The sequence below is a fragment of the Nomascus leucogenys genome, chromosome 10 (genome assembly GCF_006542625.1).
Source record: "Nomascus leucogenys isolate Asia chromosome 10, Asia_NLE_v1, whole genome shotgun sequence".
Lineage (NCBI taxonomy): Eukaryota > Metazoa > Chordata > Mammalia > Primates > Hylobatidae > Nomascus > Nomascus leucogenys.
In genome coordinates, this window is record NC_044390.1 from 58376199 (window position 1) to 58391973 (window position 15775).

Genomic DNA, 15775 nt, shown 5'->3' on the forward strand with positions numbered 1-15775 from the left:
AATCCCAGCAACTTGGGAGGCTGAGGCAGGAGAATCGCTTGAACCAGGGGGGCAGAGGTTGCAATGAGTCGAGATTGCACCACCGCACTCCAGCCTGCCCAACAAGAGCATAACTGTCTCAAAAATAAATAAATAATAAAAATAAAAAAGAATCTTCACTCATGGGAAGTTGAGAACACATGAAAAGGAGTAAAGGCTGGGCGCAGTGGCTCACGCCTGTAATCCCAGCACTTTGGGAGGCTGAGGCGGGCGGATCACCTGAGGTCGGAAGTTTGAGACCAGCCTGACCAACAAGGAGAAACTCCGCTTGTACTAAAAATACAAAATTAGCCGGGCGTGGTGGTGCATGCCAGTAGTCCCAGCTACTCGGGAGGCTGAGGCAGAAGAATCGCTTGAACCCAGAATGTGGAGGTTGCGGTGAGCTGAGATCGCGCAATTGCACTCCGGCCTGGGCAACAAGAGTGAAACCTTGTATCAAAAAAAAAAAAAAAAAAAAGAGAGACTGGGTGCGGTGGCTCACGCCTGTAATCGCAGCACTTTGGGAGGCTGAGGCGGGCGGATCACGAGGTCAGGAGATCGAGACCATCCTGGCTAACACGGTGAAACCCCGTCTCTACTAAAAATACAAAAAATTAGCCGAGAGTGGTGGCCAGCGCCTGTAGTCCCAGCTACTCTGGAGGCTGAGGCAGGAGAATGGCGTAAACCCGGGGGGCGGAGCTTGCAGTGAGCCGAGATCGCGCCACTGCACTCTAGCCTGGGCTACAGCGAGACTCCGTCTCAAAAAAAAAAAAAAGAAAAGACCTAAAGGCGCCGGGCGCGGTGGCTCGCGCTTGTAATCCCAGCACTTTGGGAGACCGAGGCAGGCGGATCACGAGGTCAGGACATCGAGACCACGGTGAAACCCCGTCTCTACTAAAAATACAAAAAAATTAGGCCGGGCGTGGTGGCGGGCGCCTGTAGTCCCAGCTACTCCGGAGGCTGAGGCAGGAGAATGGCATGAACCCGGGAGGCGGAGCTTGCAGTGAGCCGAGATCGCGCCACTGCACTCTAGCCTGGGTGACAGAGCGAGACTCCGTCTCAAAAAAAAAAAAAAGAAAAAGAAAAAAAGAAAAGGCCCAAAGGCTCCTCGAGGCTTCCGTATTACGGAACACACGCGCAAAGATGGCGGCAACCTGGTTTATAGGCCCTTAAATGGTCACGTGATGAACCAACTTCCGGTCTTTCTCCCAAAGCGTTTTTCCTACTTCCTGTGCTCTTGCAGAGACGCGTGCGTCTGGGTTTAACGCGTTTCTGGGCCGTCGTAAGCCCGGCTTAGGGGCAGCTCTGACTCGAGAGCTGGCTACAGGCTCATGGAAGGTTCCCTGGAACGGGAGGCGCCAGCGGCGGCGTTGGCCGCCGTGCTAAAGCACAGTTCGACTTTGCCGCCCGAAAGCACCCAGGTCCGGGGCTACGACTTCAACCGCGGTGTGAATTACCGCGCACTGCTGGAAGCCTTCGGCACCACTGGCTTCCAGGCAACCAACTTCGGGCGCGCTGTACAGCAAGTCAATGCCATGGTGAGGACGGGGGTGGGACTTCTAGGGACGCGGAGGGGCGTGGCTTGTAGAACCAGTGAGGTACTAGACGGGGGCAGCGTTTCCAGTGGAGGGGATGTGCCTTTTATTTGAGCAGCCCAATAGTTGGAGGAAGGCGGGACCTATTCTGGGCGGGAGTTTCTGTCCTGGGAAGGGGATTTTGCACTCTAGTAGTTACATGCTAGTACAGTAACCTGAGGAGGCAAGGACTGATTCTCGGTGTGGGGGCGGGTTCTAGGTAAATTTAAAGCTTTCTGGAATGGGCGGAGCCTGGGGCAAGACGAGGGAGGATATGGGAGGAGGAGCCTAAGTCTGGGCGGTTGTTGAATTTAGATTTGCTTTTCCCAGCGGGGAAGGGACGGAATCTGAAAGGAGATGCTCTCTGATTCCTAAAAGGGTGGGGGCTGGCTGGGTGCGGTGGCGCATGCCTATAATCCCAGCATTTTGGGAAGCCGAGGCGGGTGGATCACGAGATCAGGAGTTCGAGACAAGCCTGGCCAACATGGTGAAACCCTGTCTCTACTAAAATGCAAAAAATCAGCCTGGCATGGTGGTGCGCGCCTGTAGTCCCAGTTACTCGGGAGGCTGAGGCAGGAGAATCGCTTGAACCCGGGAGGTGGAGGTTGCAGTGAGCCAAGATCGCGCCATTGCACTCTAGCCTGGGTAACAAGAGTGAAACTCCGTCCAAAAAAAAAAAAGGGTGGGGGCAAATCCTGAACGCGTGTCCTAAGATCTGGTCTGGGAAGGGGCAGAGTTTACACAGGAGATGTTCCTTGGTCCCCTGTAGAACTGGTCCTGTATCCCTGAGTGTGCAGGGCCTGGGGTGAAATCTGTTTCTGGAGCCCACCTGGAGTCCTGAGTCTGAGACTGAAGGCCAGTGCTTAACTCGACTTGGCCCTTACTCCCAGATCGAGAAGAAGCTGGAACCGCTGTCACAGGATGAAGACCAGCACGCGGACCTGACCCAGAGCCGCCGCCCACTTACCGGCTGCACCATTTTCCTGGGATATACATCCAACCTCATCAGTTCAGGCATCCGTGAGACCATTCGCTACCTTGTGCAGCACAACATGGTGGGGACCTGGTGGGGCCGTGGCCTTGGCCTCTGGGTCAATGGGCGATGCAGTTATTGATCGTTTGAGATGGGGAGATAGGGGTCTGTTATAAGCAGAGGAATAGAATCAAGTTTTGTTTTGTAGCAGAGCTCCCTCATAAGAGTCACTGGACAAGGATGAGGTTAGAAGTCCTGCCCAGAATGAGGGCTGGGGCTTCCTTCTTGGGCCAACTTCACTGCCTTGTGGCTGCAGGTGGATGTATTGGTGACCACAGCTGGCGGCGTGGAGGAAGACCTCATCAAGTGCCTGGCGCCCACATACTTGGGCGAGTTTAGCCTCAGGGGGAAGGAGCTCCGGGAGAACGGGATCAATAGGTGAGAACTCTGAGTGGTGTTGGGCAGGGGAGCTGGACCAAGGGTCCTGGGGCCTGATGCCTACATGCCTCCTGTCCTCAGGATCGGAAACCTGCTGGTGCCCAATGACAATTACTGCAAGTTTGAGGACTGGCTGATGCCCATTCTGGACCAGATGGTGCTGGAGCAGAACACAGAGGTGGGGCTGGGGCAACCTGGAGGGGCCAGTCCAGTGGGAGTCGGGGAGGCATGGCCTGAAGCTCACATCCTCTCCTAGGGTGTCAAGTGGACGCCTTCTAAGATGATCGCCCGGCTAGGCAAGGAGATCAACAACCCAGAGTCCGTGTATTACTGGGCCCAGAAGGTGAGGACCTAAGCGGGAGCAGAGTAGCTAGACTTTGGCATGTGTTAACTTATTTCATCTTTCCAGCCTCCTGGGGATTCACTACTGTTATTCTTAGCATCCTCACTCTTAGATGAGGAGATAGGCATGGTAATTTTTTTCTTTTTGAGACAGGATTTTGCTCTGTCACCTAGGCTGGAGTGCAGTGGTGCGATCACAGCTCACTGCAGCCTCAACCTCCTGGGGCCAGGCAGTCCTCCTACCTCAGCCTCTCGAGTAGCTGGGACCACAGGCACATGCCACCATGCCAGCTAATTTTAAAAATGTTTTGTAGAGATGGGGGGTCTCCCTATGTTTCACAGGCTGGTCTTGAACTCCTGGCATCAGGCAGTCCTCCCACCTTGGCCTCCCAAACTGCTGGGATTACAGGCGTGAGCCACTGCACCCGGCCAGGCTAGGTAATTTTGTCTGAAGTCACACAGATAACTGGTAGGGCCTCAGCATCCTTATGCTCCTCCCAGACTATCTCTAGAACAGTAGGGGCAGCACTTAGCAACTCCACTGGGGCCTGGCTCAGGGTCCCACACTCCCAGACGCTATAAAATAAGAGCTACCCACTCCCTTTAATTAGAGAATCAGAACCTGAAAAAAAAAAGAAAGCTACGTACTCTTATTTACTTATTTATTTTTTTGAGACAGAATCTTGCTCTGTTGCCCAGACTGGAGTGCAATGGTATGATTTCAGCTCACTGCACCCTCCGCCTCCCGGGTTCAAGTGATTCTCCCGCCTCAGCCTCCTGAGTAGCTGGGACTACAGGCACCCACCATCATGCCCGACTAATTTTTGTACAGATGGGGTTTCACCATGTTGGCCAGGCTGGTCTCGAACTCCTGACCTCAAGTGATCCACCCACCTTGGCCTCCTAAAGTGCCGGGATTACAGGTGTGAGCCACCACACCCAGCCTACTTACTCTTTCTTTTTTACGAGACAGGGTCTCATTCTGTTGCCCAGGCTGGAGTGCAATGGCACAATAATGGCTCACTGCCGTCTTGAGCTTCTGGGCTCAATCGATTCTTCTGCCTCAGCCTGCTGAGTAGCTGGAACTACAGGTGCGTGCCATCATGCCTGGCTAATTGTTTTTGTAGAGATGGGAACTCACCATGTTGCACAATCTGGCTTTTTTTTTTGAGATGGAGTTTCACTCTTGTTGCTCAGGCTGGAGTCCAATGGTGCGATCTTGGCTCACAGCAACCTCTACCTCCTGGGTTCAAGCGATTCTCTTGCCTCAGGAAGTTCCCAAGTAGCTGGGATTATAGACATGTGCCACCATGCCTGGCTAATTTTGTATTTTTAGTAGAGACATGGTTTCTCCATGTTGGTCAGGCTGGTCTCGAGCTCCTGACCTCAGATGACCCACCCGCCTCGGCCTCCCAAAGTGCTAGGATTACAAGCGTGAGCCACCACGCCCGGCCACAAGCTGGCTCTTTTTTTTTTTTTTTTTTTTTTTTTTTTTGAGACGGAGTCTTGCTCTGTGCCCCAGGCTGGAGTGCAGTGGCGCGATCTCGGCTCACTGCAAGCTCCGCCTCCCGGGTTCACGCCATTCTCCTGCCTCAGCCTCCCCAGTAGCTGGGACTACAGGCGCCCGCCAACACACCCGGCTAATTTTTTGTATTTTTAGTAGAGACAGGGTTTCACTGTGTTAGCCAGGATGGTCTCGATCTCCTGACCTCGTGATCCGCCCGCCTCGGCCTCCCAAAGTGCTGGGATTACAGGCTTGAGCCACCGCGCCCGGCCTAAGCTGGCTCTTTAAAAAAGAGATAGAGTCGGTCCGGGCGCGGTGGCTCACGCTTGTAATCCCAGCACTTTGGGAGGCCGAGGCGGGCGGATCATGAGGTCAGGAGATCGAGACCACGGTGAAACCCCGTCTCTACTAAAAATACAAAAAAAATTAGCCGGGTGTGGTGGTGGGCGCCTGTAGTCCCAGCTACTCGGAGAGGCTGAGGCAGGAGAATGGCGTGAACCCAGGAGGCGGAGCTTGCAGTGAGCCGAGATTGCACCACTGCACTCCAGCCTGAGCCACAGAGTGAGACTCCGTCTCAAAAAAAAAAAAAAAAAGAGGGCCAGGCACGGTGGCTGATGCTTGTAATCCCAGTACTTCGGGGGCCAAGGCAGGTGGATCACCTGAAGTCAGGAGTTTGAGACCAGCCTGTCCAACATGGTGAAACCCCGTCTCTACTAAAAAACAAGGCTGGGCGCGGTGGCTCACGCTTGTAATCCCAGCACTTTGGGAGGCCGAGGCGGGCGGATCACGAGGTCAGGAGATGAAGACCACGATGAAACCCTGTCTCTACTAAAAACACAAAAAAATTAGCTGGGCATGGTGGCGGGCGCCTGTAGTCCCAGCTACTCGGAGAGGCTGAGGCAGGAGAATGGCATGAACCCGGGAGGCGGAGCTTGCAGTGAGCCGAGATTGCGCCACTGCACTCCAGCCTGGGCGACAGAGCGAGACTCCATCTCAAAAAAAAAGAAAAAAAACAAAATGCAAAATTAGCTGGGTGTGGTGGCACACGCCTGTAATCCTAGCTACTTGGGAGGCTGAAGCAGGAGAATCACTGGAACCCAGGAGGCAGAGGTTGCAGTGAGCTGAGATTGTGCCATTGCACTCCAGCCTGGGCAATGAGTGAAACTCCGTCTCAGGAAAAAAAAAGAGAGAGAGAGAGAGAAACAGCTCAGCAAGCTAAGAATAGGCTGGTTCTTTATGTGCCGGGCACTATCCTAAGTGTTTTCTGTGGGTTTTCTCATATAGGCCTCATCTGTGAGGTGTTTCTGTTATGCTTACAATTGAGGAAACAGTCCTAGAGAAATTAGGCACCCCGTCCACAGTCAGATAGTGATGTAGCCAGCACAGGGACGAGGCTCTGAGCTCCAGCCACTGTCCTGTCATGTTCTCTGCAGAACCACATCCCTGTGTTTAGTCCCGCACTTACAGACGGCTCGCTGGGTGACATGATCTTCTTCCATTCCTACAAGAACCCGGGCCTGGTCCTGGACATCGTTGAGGGTGAGGTGCTAGGGCCACAGAGGAGAGGGGAAGGAGGGCCGGCTGAGTCCAAGGCCTGACTTCGGCCCTCTTCCCCCAGACCTCAGGCTCATCAACACACAGGCCATCTTTGCCAAGTGCACTGGGATGATCATTCTGGGCGGGGGCGTGGTCAAGCACCACATCGCCAATGCCAACCTCATGGTGAGTGGGGGTGACGCTTTGGCCCACTGTGCAGATGTGCTGTGTACTAGGCCTATGCCATGTGCTGGGGAGACAGCATGAACTAGACAGGCCAGGATCCCTGCTTCCCTGGGACTGATGTTCTAGTAGGGGAGATAGCAAACAAGTGACATCCATGTCAGGGGGCAGTCATTGCTACGGAGAATACTAGATGATGGGATGAGAAGAGAAAGGGGTGCTGTCCAACGAGGGGTTTGGAAGGAGGCTTCTGGAAGCGTGAGTTGGGAGCAGGGGTTTGGGGAGGCATCTCCCAGGAGCCATGTGGTTGTCTCCCATGTCAGGAGTTTCTGCTGCTGTGCTAGGATTGAGCTTCTGGATCGCAAAGTTCCCAGGACAGGGAACAGCCCTTGCAAAGACTCTGGGGTGCCTGAAGTAATCCAGGAACAGCTGGGTACCTGGTGAGGGGAAAGTGGAGTGGTGAGGGCCAGGAGGTGATGCAGGGAGGTGCCACAGGGAGCCTGCTGGGCCCTGTGGACTGAGGCGGGGCTTTGACTTTTGCACTGAGGGAGGTGGGAGAGGACTTGACTCCGGTTTCCATGCTCCCCCTGGTGGCCATGTGGTGAACAGATGGTGGCAGGTGAGTGAGCACTCCAGTCCAGGACAGTGGTGACCATGCAGGGATCAGGGTGGGCCCCGTGGAGGCGGGCGGTGGTTGGATTTGGAGGGCTTCTGAAGATAGAGTTGCTGGCAGCTCCTGCCTTGCAGATGGGGCAGGGTTGTTGACACCTGGCTGTTGGGTCTGGGGAAACACGGCCATCGTTGCCCAGCAGCTCTAGTGACCCCAGACATTGACATGGGCCCTGTCTGGGAGCAAGGGTCTGCGAAGGGCTTTCTTCATCTGGGACACACCTCTCAGCTTGTTTGGCTATGGTGTCCTCCCTCTGTGTCTGTCTGTCTCCTGTGACTGGTTGACTGGGCCCTTGGTGCCCCTCTCCTCCCCACAGCGGAACGGGGCCGACTACGCTATCTACATCAACACAGCCCAGGAGTTTGATGGCTCTGACTCAGGTGCCCGACCAGACGAGGCTGTCTCCTGGGGCAAGATCCGGGTGGATGCACAGCCCGTCAAGGTAAGGGCTGGCTGGGTGGGGCACAGGGTCTCTGGGACGATGGGCGTGGGTCCCATGGCTTAACCAGGTTCCCCCCACCCAGGTCTATGCTGACGCCTCCCTGGTCTTCCCCCTGCTTGTGGCTGAAACCTTTGCCCAGAAGATGGATGCCTTCATGCATGAGAAGAACGAGGACTGAGCGGCTGCGGTCCCAGGAAGGTCTTACCCCGTCCTCTATTTATTAATTTGCAGACCCAGCCCCTCCCCTACTTTTTGGTCTGCCATGTGTCTAGAATAAGATGGTCTCTGAAGTCCTTCTGCGTCTGTGTCTCGGTCCTTGGTCCTGGTGGTGGGTCCCCTGTCTTCAGCCTGCTCCATCCTCTGCCTCATAGGCCTCCTCCCGCCAGCACTGGATGCTGCCTCCCATGGCGGTCAGCAGGCAGGGCTCTGTGGGGTGGTAGGCCAGCGACTGCACCACACCGCGACCCACAGGCAAGGCCAGAGCCAGGGCACCCTGTGGAGCGAGGGGTAGGGAGTGGTTTTCTGTGGCTGGGCTGTCCCCTGGTTCCTGAGGTCCCTGGGCACCCCCCATCTCAGTCCTGCCTGAAGCCCTCAGTCACCTCTCCCCTGACCTTCAGCCACCTGCCTCTAATTGCCTCCTGGACACTGCAAAGTTAATCTACCCCAGACTGAGCCCCTCAGTAGCTCCGTCCTACCAGGTGTTCAGGCTGCAAGTCTTGGGAGCCTCTTATTTATTTTTTAAAATAACAGAGATGGGGGCTTACCATGTTGCCCAGGCTGGTCTCGAACTCCTGGCCTCAAGTGATCCTCCTGCCTTGGCCTCCCAAAGTGCTAGGATTACAGGTGTGAGCCACCACGCCTGGCTTTGGGAGTCTTTTCTTTTCTTTTTCTTTTTTTTTTTTTTTTTTTTTGAGATGGAGTCTCGCTCTGTTGACAGGCTGGAGTGCAGTGGTGCGATCTCGGCTCACTGCAACCTCTGACTCCTTAGTTCAAGGGATTCTCCTGCCTCAGCCTCCCGAGTAGCTGGGATTACAGGCACGCACCACCATGCCCAGCTAATCTTTGTATTTTTAGTACAGACGGGGTTTCACCATGTTGGCCAGGATGATCTCTATCTCCTGACCTCGTGATCCACCCCCCTCTGCCTCCCAAAGTGCTGGGATTACAGGTGTGAGCCACTGCGCCTGGCCAGGAGTCTTTTTCTTGTACCACACGTTCCTCTATCAGTCATTCCTTTTGGCTCTGCTTCTAGACTGTGTCCAGAGACCGCTGATTTTCTGCCACTACCATGCTTGGAGCATGCCTTGCTCGCAGCTTGCCCGTTCCCTGCCACCAGCTGGGCTCCATCCTGTCCGCTTGGCAGCCCCAATGATCCCCACTTTCCCTGGTCACAACACAATGTAAACAGTTCCTCAAGCAAGTCATGGTTCCTCTTTCCACCTTGAAAATGTCCCTTGATGTGCCTGCCCTCCCAAGGCAACTTCTGTTCTACTGGGCCCGTAAGAAATAGGTGGAACATTCTTGCTATCTTAGCTCCTAAAGCAAGAGCTTGTCCACCAAGCCTCCAGGGCTCCCCCTGTTCCCTCCATCCTCTTATGGGCCTTAGTTCCCCTGACCAAGCCCAGCGCTGATGTCTCCTTTGCCAAGATTCCCCTAGCTCTGACCCCACTACACCAGGATGGTCTATTTCTGGCCTGACTCCCCACCAGGCTGGGACATGTAAAGGACAGGGCTCAGGGCTTGAAACCATGCACAGGGATGCTAAGATGTAGCTCCAGTTTCTTGAATGACTACAGCCCTGTCTCACCCAAGGTTAGACATGGCCATCAGCTCCCCCTTGCCCAGGGGTCAATGGCAGTTGCTCGGCCTGGCATCTGCGGCCCAGCCTGACCCGGATCTTGCCCCAGCTGCCACCACCCTGAAGCCTTTGTTTCCTGACTGATGCATGCGCAGGCCACACCTCTACACCTTAACATATGCTGTTCCCTTTGCCTGGAATGCCCTTCCTGCCTCATCTTCTCTCTAGCCCAAGTTGGGCACGGTGGCTCAGGCCTGTAATCCCAGCACTTTGAGAGGCCGAGGTGGGTGGATCACTTGAGGTCAGGAGTTTGAGACCAGCTTGGCCAACGTGGTGAAACCCCGTCTCTACTAAAAATACAAAAATTAGCCAGGTGTGGTGGTGGGGGCCTGTAAACCCAGCTACTCGGGAGGCTGAGACATGAGAATCACCTGAACCCTGGGGGGCAGAGGTTGCAGTGAGCTGAGATGGCGCCACCACATTCCAGCCTGGGCAACAGCGTGAGACTCCATCTCAAAAAAAGAAAAAAGGGCCGGGCGTGGTGGCTCACGCCTGTAATCCCAGCACTTTGGAAGGCCGAGGTGGGTGGATCATGAGGTCAGGAGTTCAAGACCAGCCTGACCAACATGGTGAAACCCCGTCTCTACTAAAAATACAAAAATTAGCTGGGCGTGGTGGCACGCACCTATAATCCCAACTACTCAGGAGGCTGAGGCAGGAAGGAGAATCGCTTGAATTTGGGAGGCGGAGTTTACAGTGAGCCAAGATTGCGCCACTACATTCTACCCTGGGCAACAAAGCAAGACTCACCTCAAAAAAAAAAAAAAAGATCCTAGCCTTCAGGCCCTGGGGTGACTGAGGTAAGGACAGGGCTGAGATGGGGCAGGCACCTAGGTATGAAGTAGGGCTGGGCTGGGGCACCTCACCTCCACCAGGTCCCAGAAGAACACCTTCCCGTCCTCAGAGCAGCTGACCACATGTGTGTCACGCTCGCTCAGGCAGCAGTCCAGCTTGTATTCCTGGTTCTTATGGCCCTTGTACCTAAGGGCGGACAGGATCGGGGGCTTGGTCCTCTCCAGGGGTGGGAGAGGAGGGAAGGGGATCCCCATGACCACAAGGACTCACTCGCCCAGCAGCTCCCCTGTGTCTTTGTCCAGGAGGCGTAACGTGGAGTCCAGGCTGGACACCAGGGTGCACTGCCCGTCCCGGCTGAAGCAGGTGCAGGTGATGGGGCCTTGGGAGGGGGGGGGGTAGGTGAGTGAGAGTGGGATGCCCCTGGCTGGCCCCCCATCTTCCCTGCCTGTCCCACATCCCCGGCCACACTCACTGCCCACATAGTCTGAGAAGAGCTGCCCCATCCTCAGGTCATAGCGTCTCACGCGGCCGTCCACGGAGCTGCAGGAGAGGGTAGATCCAGCGGGAGCCTTGCCTAGGCTCCATGGCTCCAGGCAGCCCTGTGCCTTCCCAGCCCGCTGGGCCTGCTCTTCCAGTGCACAGGAGTGGAATTCTGAAGCTCTGGCCTTGACACTCAGGCCCAGGGCCAGTTACATCCTACTCCATCGTTTCCAAGACCCACACCCCCTTTCCAAACCCTTGGAGTCCTTCCGATTCCCCCTTTTCTTTCTTTCTTGTTTTTTTGAGACAGAGTTTTGCTTTTGTTGCCCAGGCTGGAGTGCAATGGCGTGATCTTGGCTCACCGCAACCTCTGCCTCCCGGGTTCAAGCGATTCTCCTGCCTCAGCCTCCCGAGTAGATGGGAATACAGGCATGCGCCACCATGCCCGGCTAATTTTGTATTTTTAGTAGAGACGGGGTTTCTCCATGTTGGTCAGGCTGGTCTCGAACTCCCGACCTCAGGTGATCCGCCCGCCTCAGCCTCCCAAAGTGCTGGGATTACGGGTGTGAGCCATCTCACCTGGCCCAATTCCCCCTTTTCCTGCATTCTTCGGCTCCTCCTCCTCAGTCCCACCACTCAGTCCCACCACTTTCCCCACTACCCAGCACCAGCATCTAGACTGTTCTGGTCTCCTTGCACCCCCACAGCCACCAGAGGGAGCACTTTTCAAAGTACAGTTGACCCATGAACAACACGGTTTGAACTGAACGCGTCCACTTATATGTGGATTTTCTTCTGCCTCTATCAGCCCTGAGACACCAAGATCAATCCCTCCTCTTCCTCCTCCTCTGCCTTCTCAGTGTGAAGATCTTTATGATGATCTCTTCACTTTCACTTAATGAATAGAAAATATATTTTTTCGGCGGGCGCGGTGGCTCACGCCTGTAATTTGAGCACTTTGGGAGGCTGAGGCGGGTGGATCAAGAGGTCAAGCGATGGAGACCCTCCTGGCCAACATGGCGAAACCCCGTCTCTACTAAAAATACAAAAATTAGCCGGGTGTGGTGGCGTCTGCCTGTAGTCCCAGCTAATTTTTTGTATTTTTAGTAGAGACGGGGTTTCACCATGTTAGCCAGAATGGTCTCGATCTCCTGACCTCATGATCCACCCGCCCCAGCCTCCCAAAGTGCTGGGATTACAGGCATGAGCCACCGCACCCAGCCTATTTTTATTTATTTTTAAAAATCATTTTATTTTATCTTTTTTTTTGAGATGGAGTCTCACTCTGTCGCCCAGGCTGGAGTGCAGTGGCACAATCTCGGCTCACTGCAACCTCCAATTCCCAGGTTCAGGCGATTCTCCTGCTTCCGCCTCCCGAGTAGGTGGGATTACAGGCTCCCGTCACCACACCCGGCTAATTTTTCTATTTTTAGTAGAGACGGGGTTTCACCGTGTTGGCCAGGCTGGTCTCAAACTCCTGACCTCAAGTGATCTGCCCACCTCGGCCTCCCAAAGTGCTGGGATTACAGGTGTGAGCCACTGTGCCTGGCCAGATTATTATTATTTTTTAGACAGTCTCACTTTCACCCAGCATGGAGTGCAGTGGTGCTTCGAACTCTTGGACTCTGATCCTTCCACCTCAGCCTCCCAAGTAGCTGGGACTACAGCTGTGTGCCACTGTGCCCAGCTGAAAGTAGGTTCTAATCTGAGCATGGGGGCAGCTATGATTCCCAGTAGCACCTGGGGTGAGACCAGGTCCTGGCTCCACTCACCCTGCCAGGACCTCGTGGTCTGACACCTTCACGCTGGACACGCCATCTCTGGCCTCGTCCAGCGTCTGCACTGGCTCAGGCCTCCGTGAGCGGCAATCCCAACAGCGGATACTGGAATCAATAGAGCCTGTGAGGCCAGCATGATGGTGAGGTCAGGTTTGGAGGGGGAGGGCAGCACCCTGGGCCCCCCTGCTTAGGCCCCAGACTCACCGGACAGGATAACTGTGGCCTCTTCATTAAACTGCACCGTGTTCACCTTCTGAGAAAGTTATTGCCACTCAGAGGAGGCTGGACTTCGGAGGATTGGGATAAAGGCAGGGTTCCCAGTGTCAGTTAAAGCAAGGGCAAAGGCTAGGAGAAGGGGAGGTGAAAGGTTTTGGGGGAACAGCAAGGATAGGGGTTGGTGACTGCCTAGCCTGGCATGCGGAGCGGGGGGATCGTCATCTGGGGAAGGGATCCTTACGGTGTAATGGGGGTGGCCTTGTCACCACTTATGCGCTAATACGGGTCCCCTCCGCTCGAATGAGGGTCTCCAGGCTTTCACTCACCCCTGCGTGGCCCCGGAATTTGCGCACGACCTGCCCTGATGCCACATCCCACAGAACCACCGCCTTGTCCCCGCCGCCGGAGCAGAGATTGCTGTTGTCAAAGGAGCTGGAGTACAGGAGGAGGAAGATCAGCATCGACCTCGGATCCCAGCCTCAGCGCTCCCATCCCAGCCTGGTCCCCGGCTCACCCGGCCGCATCTAGCACCTCGTAGCCGTGGCCGCTATACGTCCGCAGCAGCGTCCCCCGAAGCGGGTTCCACAGCTTCAGGGTCTTGTCACTGCCGCACGTCAGGCAGTAATTGCCATCCACTGGGGAACACCAGGCGGGGGTTACTGGGCCGCCGACCTCAGGAGGCGGGAGGAGGACCCGGAATGAAGACGAAGGCGCTCACCATTAAATCGTACGGCTCGTACCGCCCCTTGCCCGCAGTCCAGCGTCTTCAACCGTTTCTGCGGCAGCTCCGGAGGCCGCGGCTTTGGCTCAGGGAAAGCCATGCTCCCATGACCCCTTCCTCGCAGCCTTAAATCGGTCTGTACGGAAGATTCCGCGCCTTCGAAACCCACGTTTGGGTGTAACCTTATTATTGTTCTTCCTGACCTACTTCCTGTTTATCACTTTCGGGTTCATCATTTTGGCATTTGGGTGATCGGGTTGGAACTATTGAAGCCCGCTTTCAGGTTCTTTTCCCCATTTCCCCTTTGCAAGGAAGATTTCTGGCTTCTCCGAAATCTCCGTTCTCTGGGTAGGGGGAGTCCAAGCCTCTGTTACGAGGAACGGAAGTGCGAGGGCCTCGAGTGTTACTCCAAAATCCGCCCTCAGCTTGCACGCCGGAAGCTTCAATTCCTGCAGCGGAAGAGGCGTGACCTGGCCTTCGACTCGCTATGTCTACTAACAATATGTCGGACCCACGGAGGCCGAACAAAGTGCTGAGGTGAGGACCCCAGCGTCGTGGCCACGGGTTCGGGTTGTGGGTGTGGATCGGGGCCCTGGGAAGCGCCTGTCTATCCCGGGGGCACGACCTGAGCGCCCCTGACCCTCGAGCCTGTCGCAGGTACAAGCCCCCGCCGAGCGAATGTAACCCGGCCTTGGACGACCCGACGCCGGACTACATGAACCTGCTGGGCATGATCTTCAGCATGTGCGGCCTTATGCTTAAGGTGGGCGGGGTTGAGCTTCTATGGGTGTAGCTGGACCTGAGAACGAGGCCCAGGGGCGGGTTTGGAATGAAGCCGGCGTCTTGTCTTTGCTGATGGGGCGGGACCTGAGATCGGCCGGGAGTGGGGCTGGGATGACGCTGGGCCAAGAAAGCCCCAGTCTTTGGTGAAGTCAAGGATTCGGGTCAGGGTGGGGTTGTGGCAGATTGGTCTGCGGGTGGGGCCAGGCTTTGAAGCAACTTGGAGAGGACTCGTGGAAAAAGGGCAGGGTCTTAAGCATGTGGGATGTCAGAGTCTCTCTTGGCCCTGAGAGACGCAGGCCAGACAGTAGAACTAGAAACCATGTATCTGGAGTATGCCATGAGCAGGTGGGACTGAGGAGTTCCAGGGGGGCAAGGTCCCAGCTGCATTGGATGGAATCAGTGGGCATGAACTGGTGTCTGGAAAGGTGGCTTCGGGGACTCATTGTTATGCCTTTCACTGACCTGCCCACCCACCTACCTTTCCCCAGCTGAAGTGGTGTGCTTGGGTCGCTGTCTACTGCTCCTTCATCAGCTTTGCCAACTCTCGGAGCTCGGAGGACACGAAGCAAATGATGAGTAGCTTCATGTGAGACTTGGCCTACAGAACAAGTGACTCTTGAGTAAGGGGTGGGGGGACCCCAGCCTGCCCATCCTAGACTGACAACTCTCTCCTGTCTCAGGCTGTCCATCTCTGCCGTGGTGATGTCCTATCTGCAGAATCCTCAGCCCATGACGCCCCCATGGTGATATCAGCCTAGAAGGGTCACATTTTGGACCCTGTCTATCCACTAGGCCTGGGCTTTGGCTGCTCAACCTGCTGCCCTCCGCTGCCATCCTGGACTTCCCCGAATGAGGCTGTCTCAGTGCCCCCAGCTGGATGGAGGGAACCTGGCCCTTTCCTAGGGAACACCCTAGGCCTACCCCTCCTGCCTCCCTTCCCCTGCCTGCTGCTGGGCGAGATGCTGTCCATGTTTTTAGGGGTATTCATTTGCTTTCTCGTTGAAACTTGTTAATAATAAAGTTTTTCACTCTGGCTGTCAGCCTCTTCTGTTCATTGGGGTGTTCCTCCTAGCTGGCAGGAAGGGCTCTAGCCCCATAGGCCTGGCGTGGGGCCCCAGTCTGGAGGCTTCTGGCTGTTCACTTGCTTACTTCATAAACCTTGTGTCTTAAGTCAGATGCTAGGGACAAGACAGTGACTTCTGCCCTCTGGCAACTCACCAGATGGCCTGCTGACCTAGATAATCTGGGCTTTGGTTTCCTTTTTTTTTTTTTTTCTTTTTAAGAAAAAAAGAAAACGGCCTTGATCTGTCATGCAGGCTGAGTGCAGTGGCACAATCTATGCTCACTGCAGCCTCAAACTCCTGGGCTCAAGCAATCCTCCCACCTCAGCCTGCCACGTAACTGGGACCACAAATGTATGCTACCATGCCCAGTTAATTTTTGTTTTTTTTTTGAGACAGAGTT

The 15775-nt window shown here is 55.3% G+C and overlaps 3 protein-coding genes across 7 annotated transcripts; 2 read left to right on the forward strand and 1 right to left on the reverse strand.

Annotated features, from left to right (window-relative positions):
• The first annotated feature begins 1226 nt into the window (after nt 1–1226).
• DHPS (deoxyhypusine synthase) lies at nt 1227–7977 on the forward strand. 4 transcript variants are annotated; one of them, XM_012509479.2, is made up of 9 exons: nt 1227–1556; nt 2483–2647; nt 2882–3003; nt 3085–3181; nt 3260–3346; nt 6283–6388; nt 6468–6571; nt 7555–7680; nt 7763–7977. In XM_012509479.2, exons 1-9 carry the CDS (start codon nt 1350–1352, stop codon nt 7856–7858), a joined length of 1110 nt encoding a protein of 369 aa, XP_012364933.2. In that variant the 5' UTR covers nt 1227–1349; the 3' UTR covers nt 7859–7977. The 4 variants fall into 4 exon arrangements, with proteins under 4 accessions (XP_012364933.2, XP_030676596.1, XP_030676594.1 ...); XM_030820736.1 differs by having other exon boundaries at nt 7619–7680; nt 7763–7904; XM_030820735.1 differs by having other exon boundaries at nt 1237–1556; nt 2483–2612.
• On the reverse strand, nt 7864–13710 carry WDR83 (WD repeat domain 83). Of its 2 annotated transcripts, none has more exons than XM_003275583.1 (9): nt 13526–13710; nt 13322–13442; nt 13134–13239; nt 12796–12844; nt 12586–12712; nt 10806–10873; nt 10604–10712; nt 10405–10519; nt 7864–8173 (listed from the first exon to the last, which is right to left on the reverse strand). In XM_003275583.1, the coding sequence occupies exons 1-9, from the start codon at nt 13626–13628 to the stop codon at nt 8024–8026; spliced, it is 948 nt and encodes a 315-aa protein (XP_003275631.1). In that variant the 5' UTR covers nt 13629–13710; the 3' UTR covers nt 7864–8023. The 2 variants fall into 2 exon arrangements, with proteins under 2 accessions (XP_003275631.1, XP_030676597.1); XM_030820737.1 differs by having other exon boundaries at nt 7991–8106.
• A 73-nt stretch (nt 13711–13783) lies between these two features.
• Nucleotides 13784–15346, forward strand: WDR83OS (WD repeat domain 83 opposite strand). The gene is made up of 4 exons (XM_003275586.3): nt 13784–14065; nt 14186–14291; nt 14800–14897; nt 14992–15346. Exons 1-4 carry the CDS (start codon nt 14016–14018, stop codon nt 15056–15058), a joined length of 321 nt encoding a protein of 106 aa, XP_003275634.1. The 5' UTR covers nt 13784–14015; the 3' UTR covers nt 15059–15346.
• Nucleotides 15347–15775: the final 429 nt, after the last annotated feature.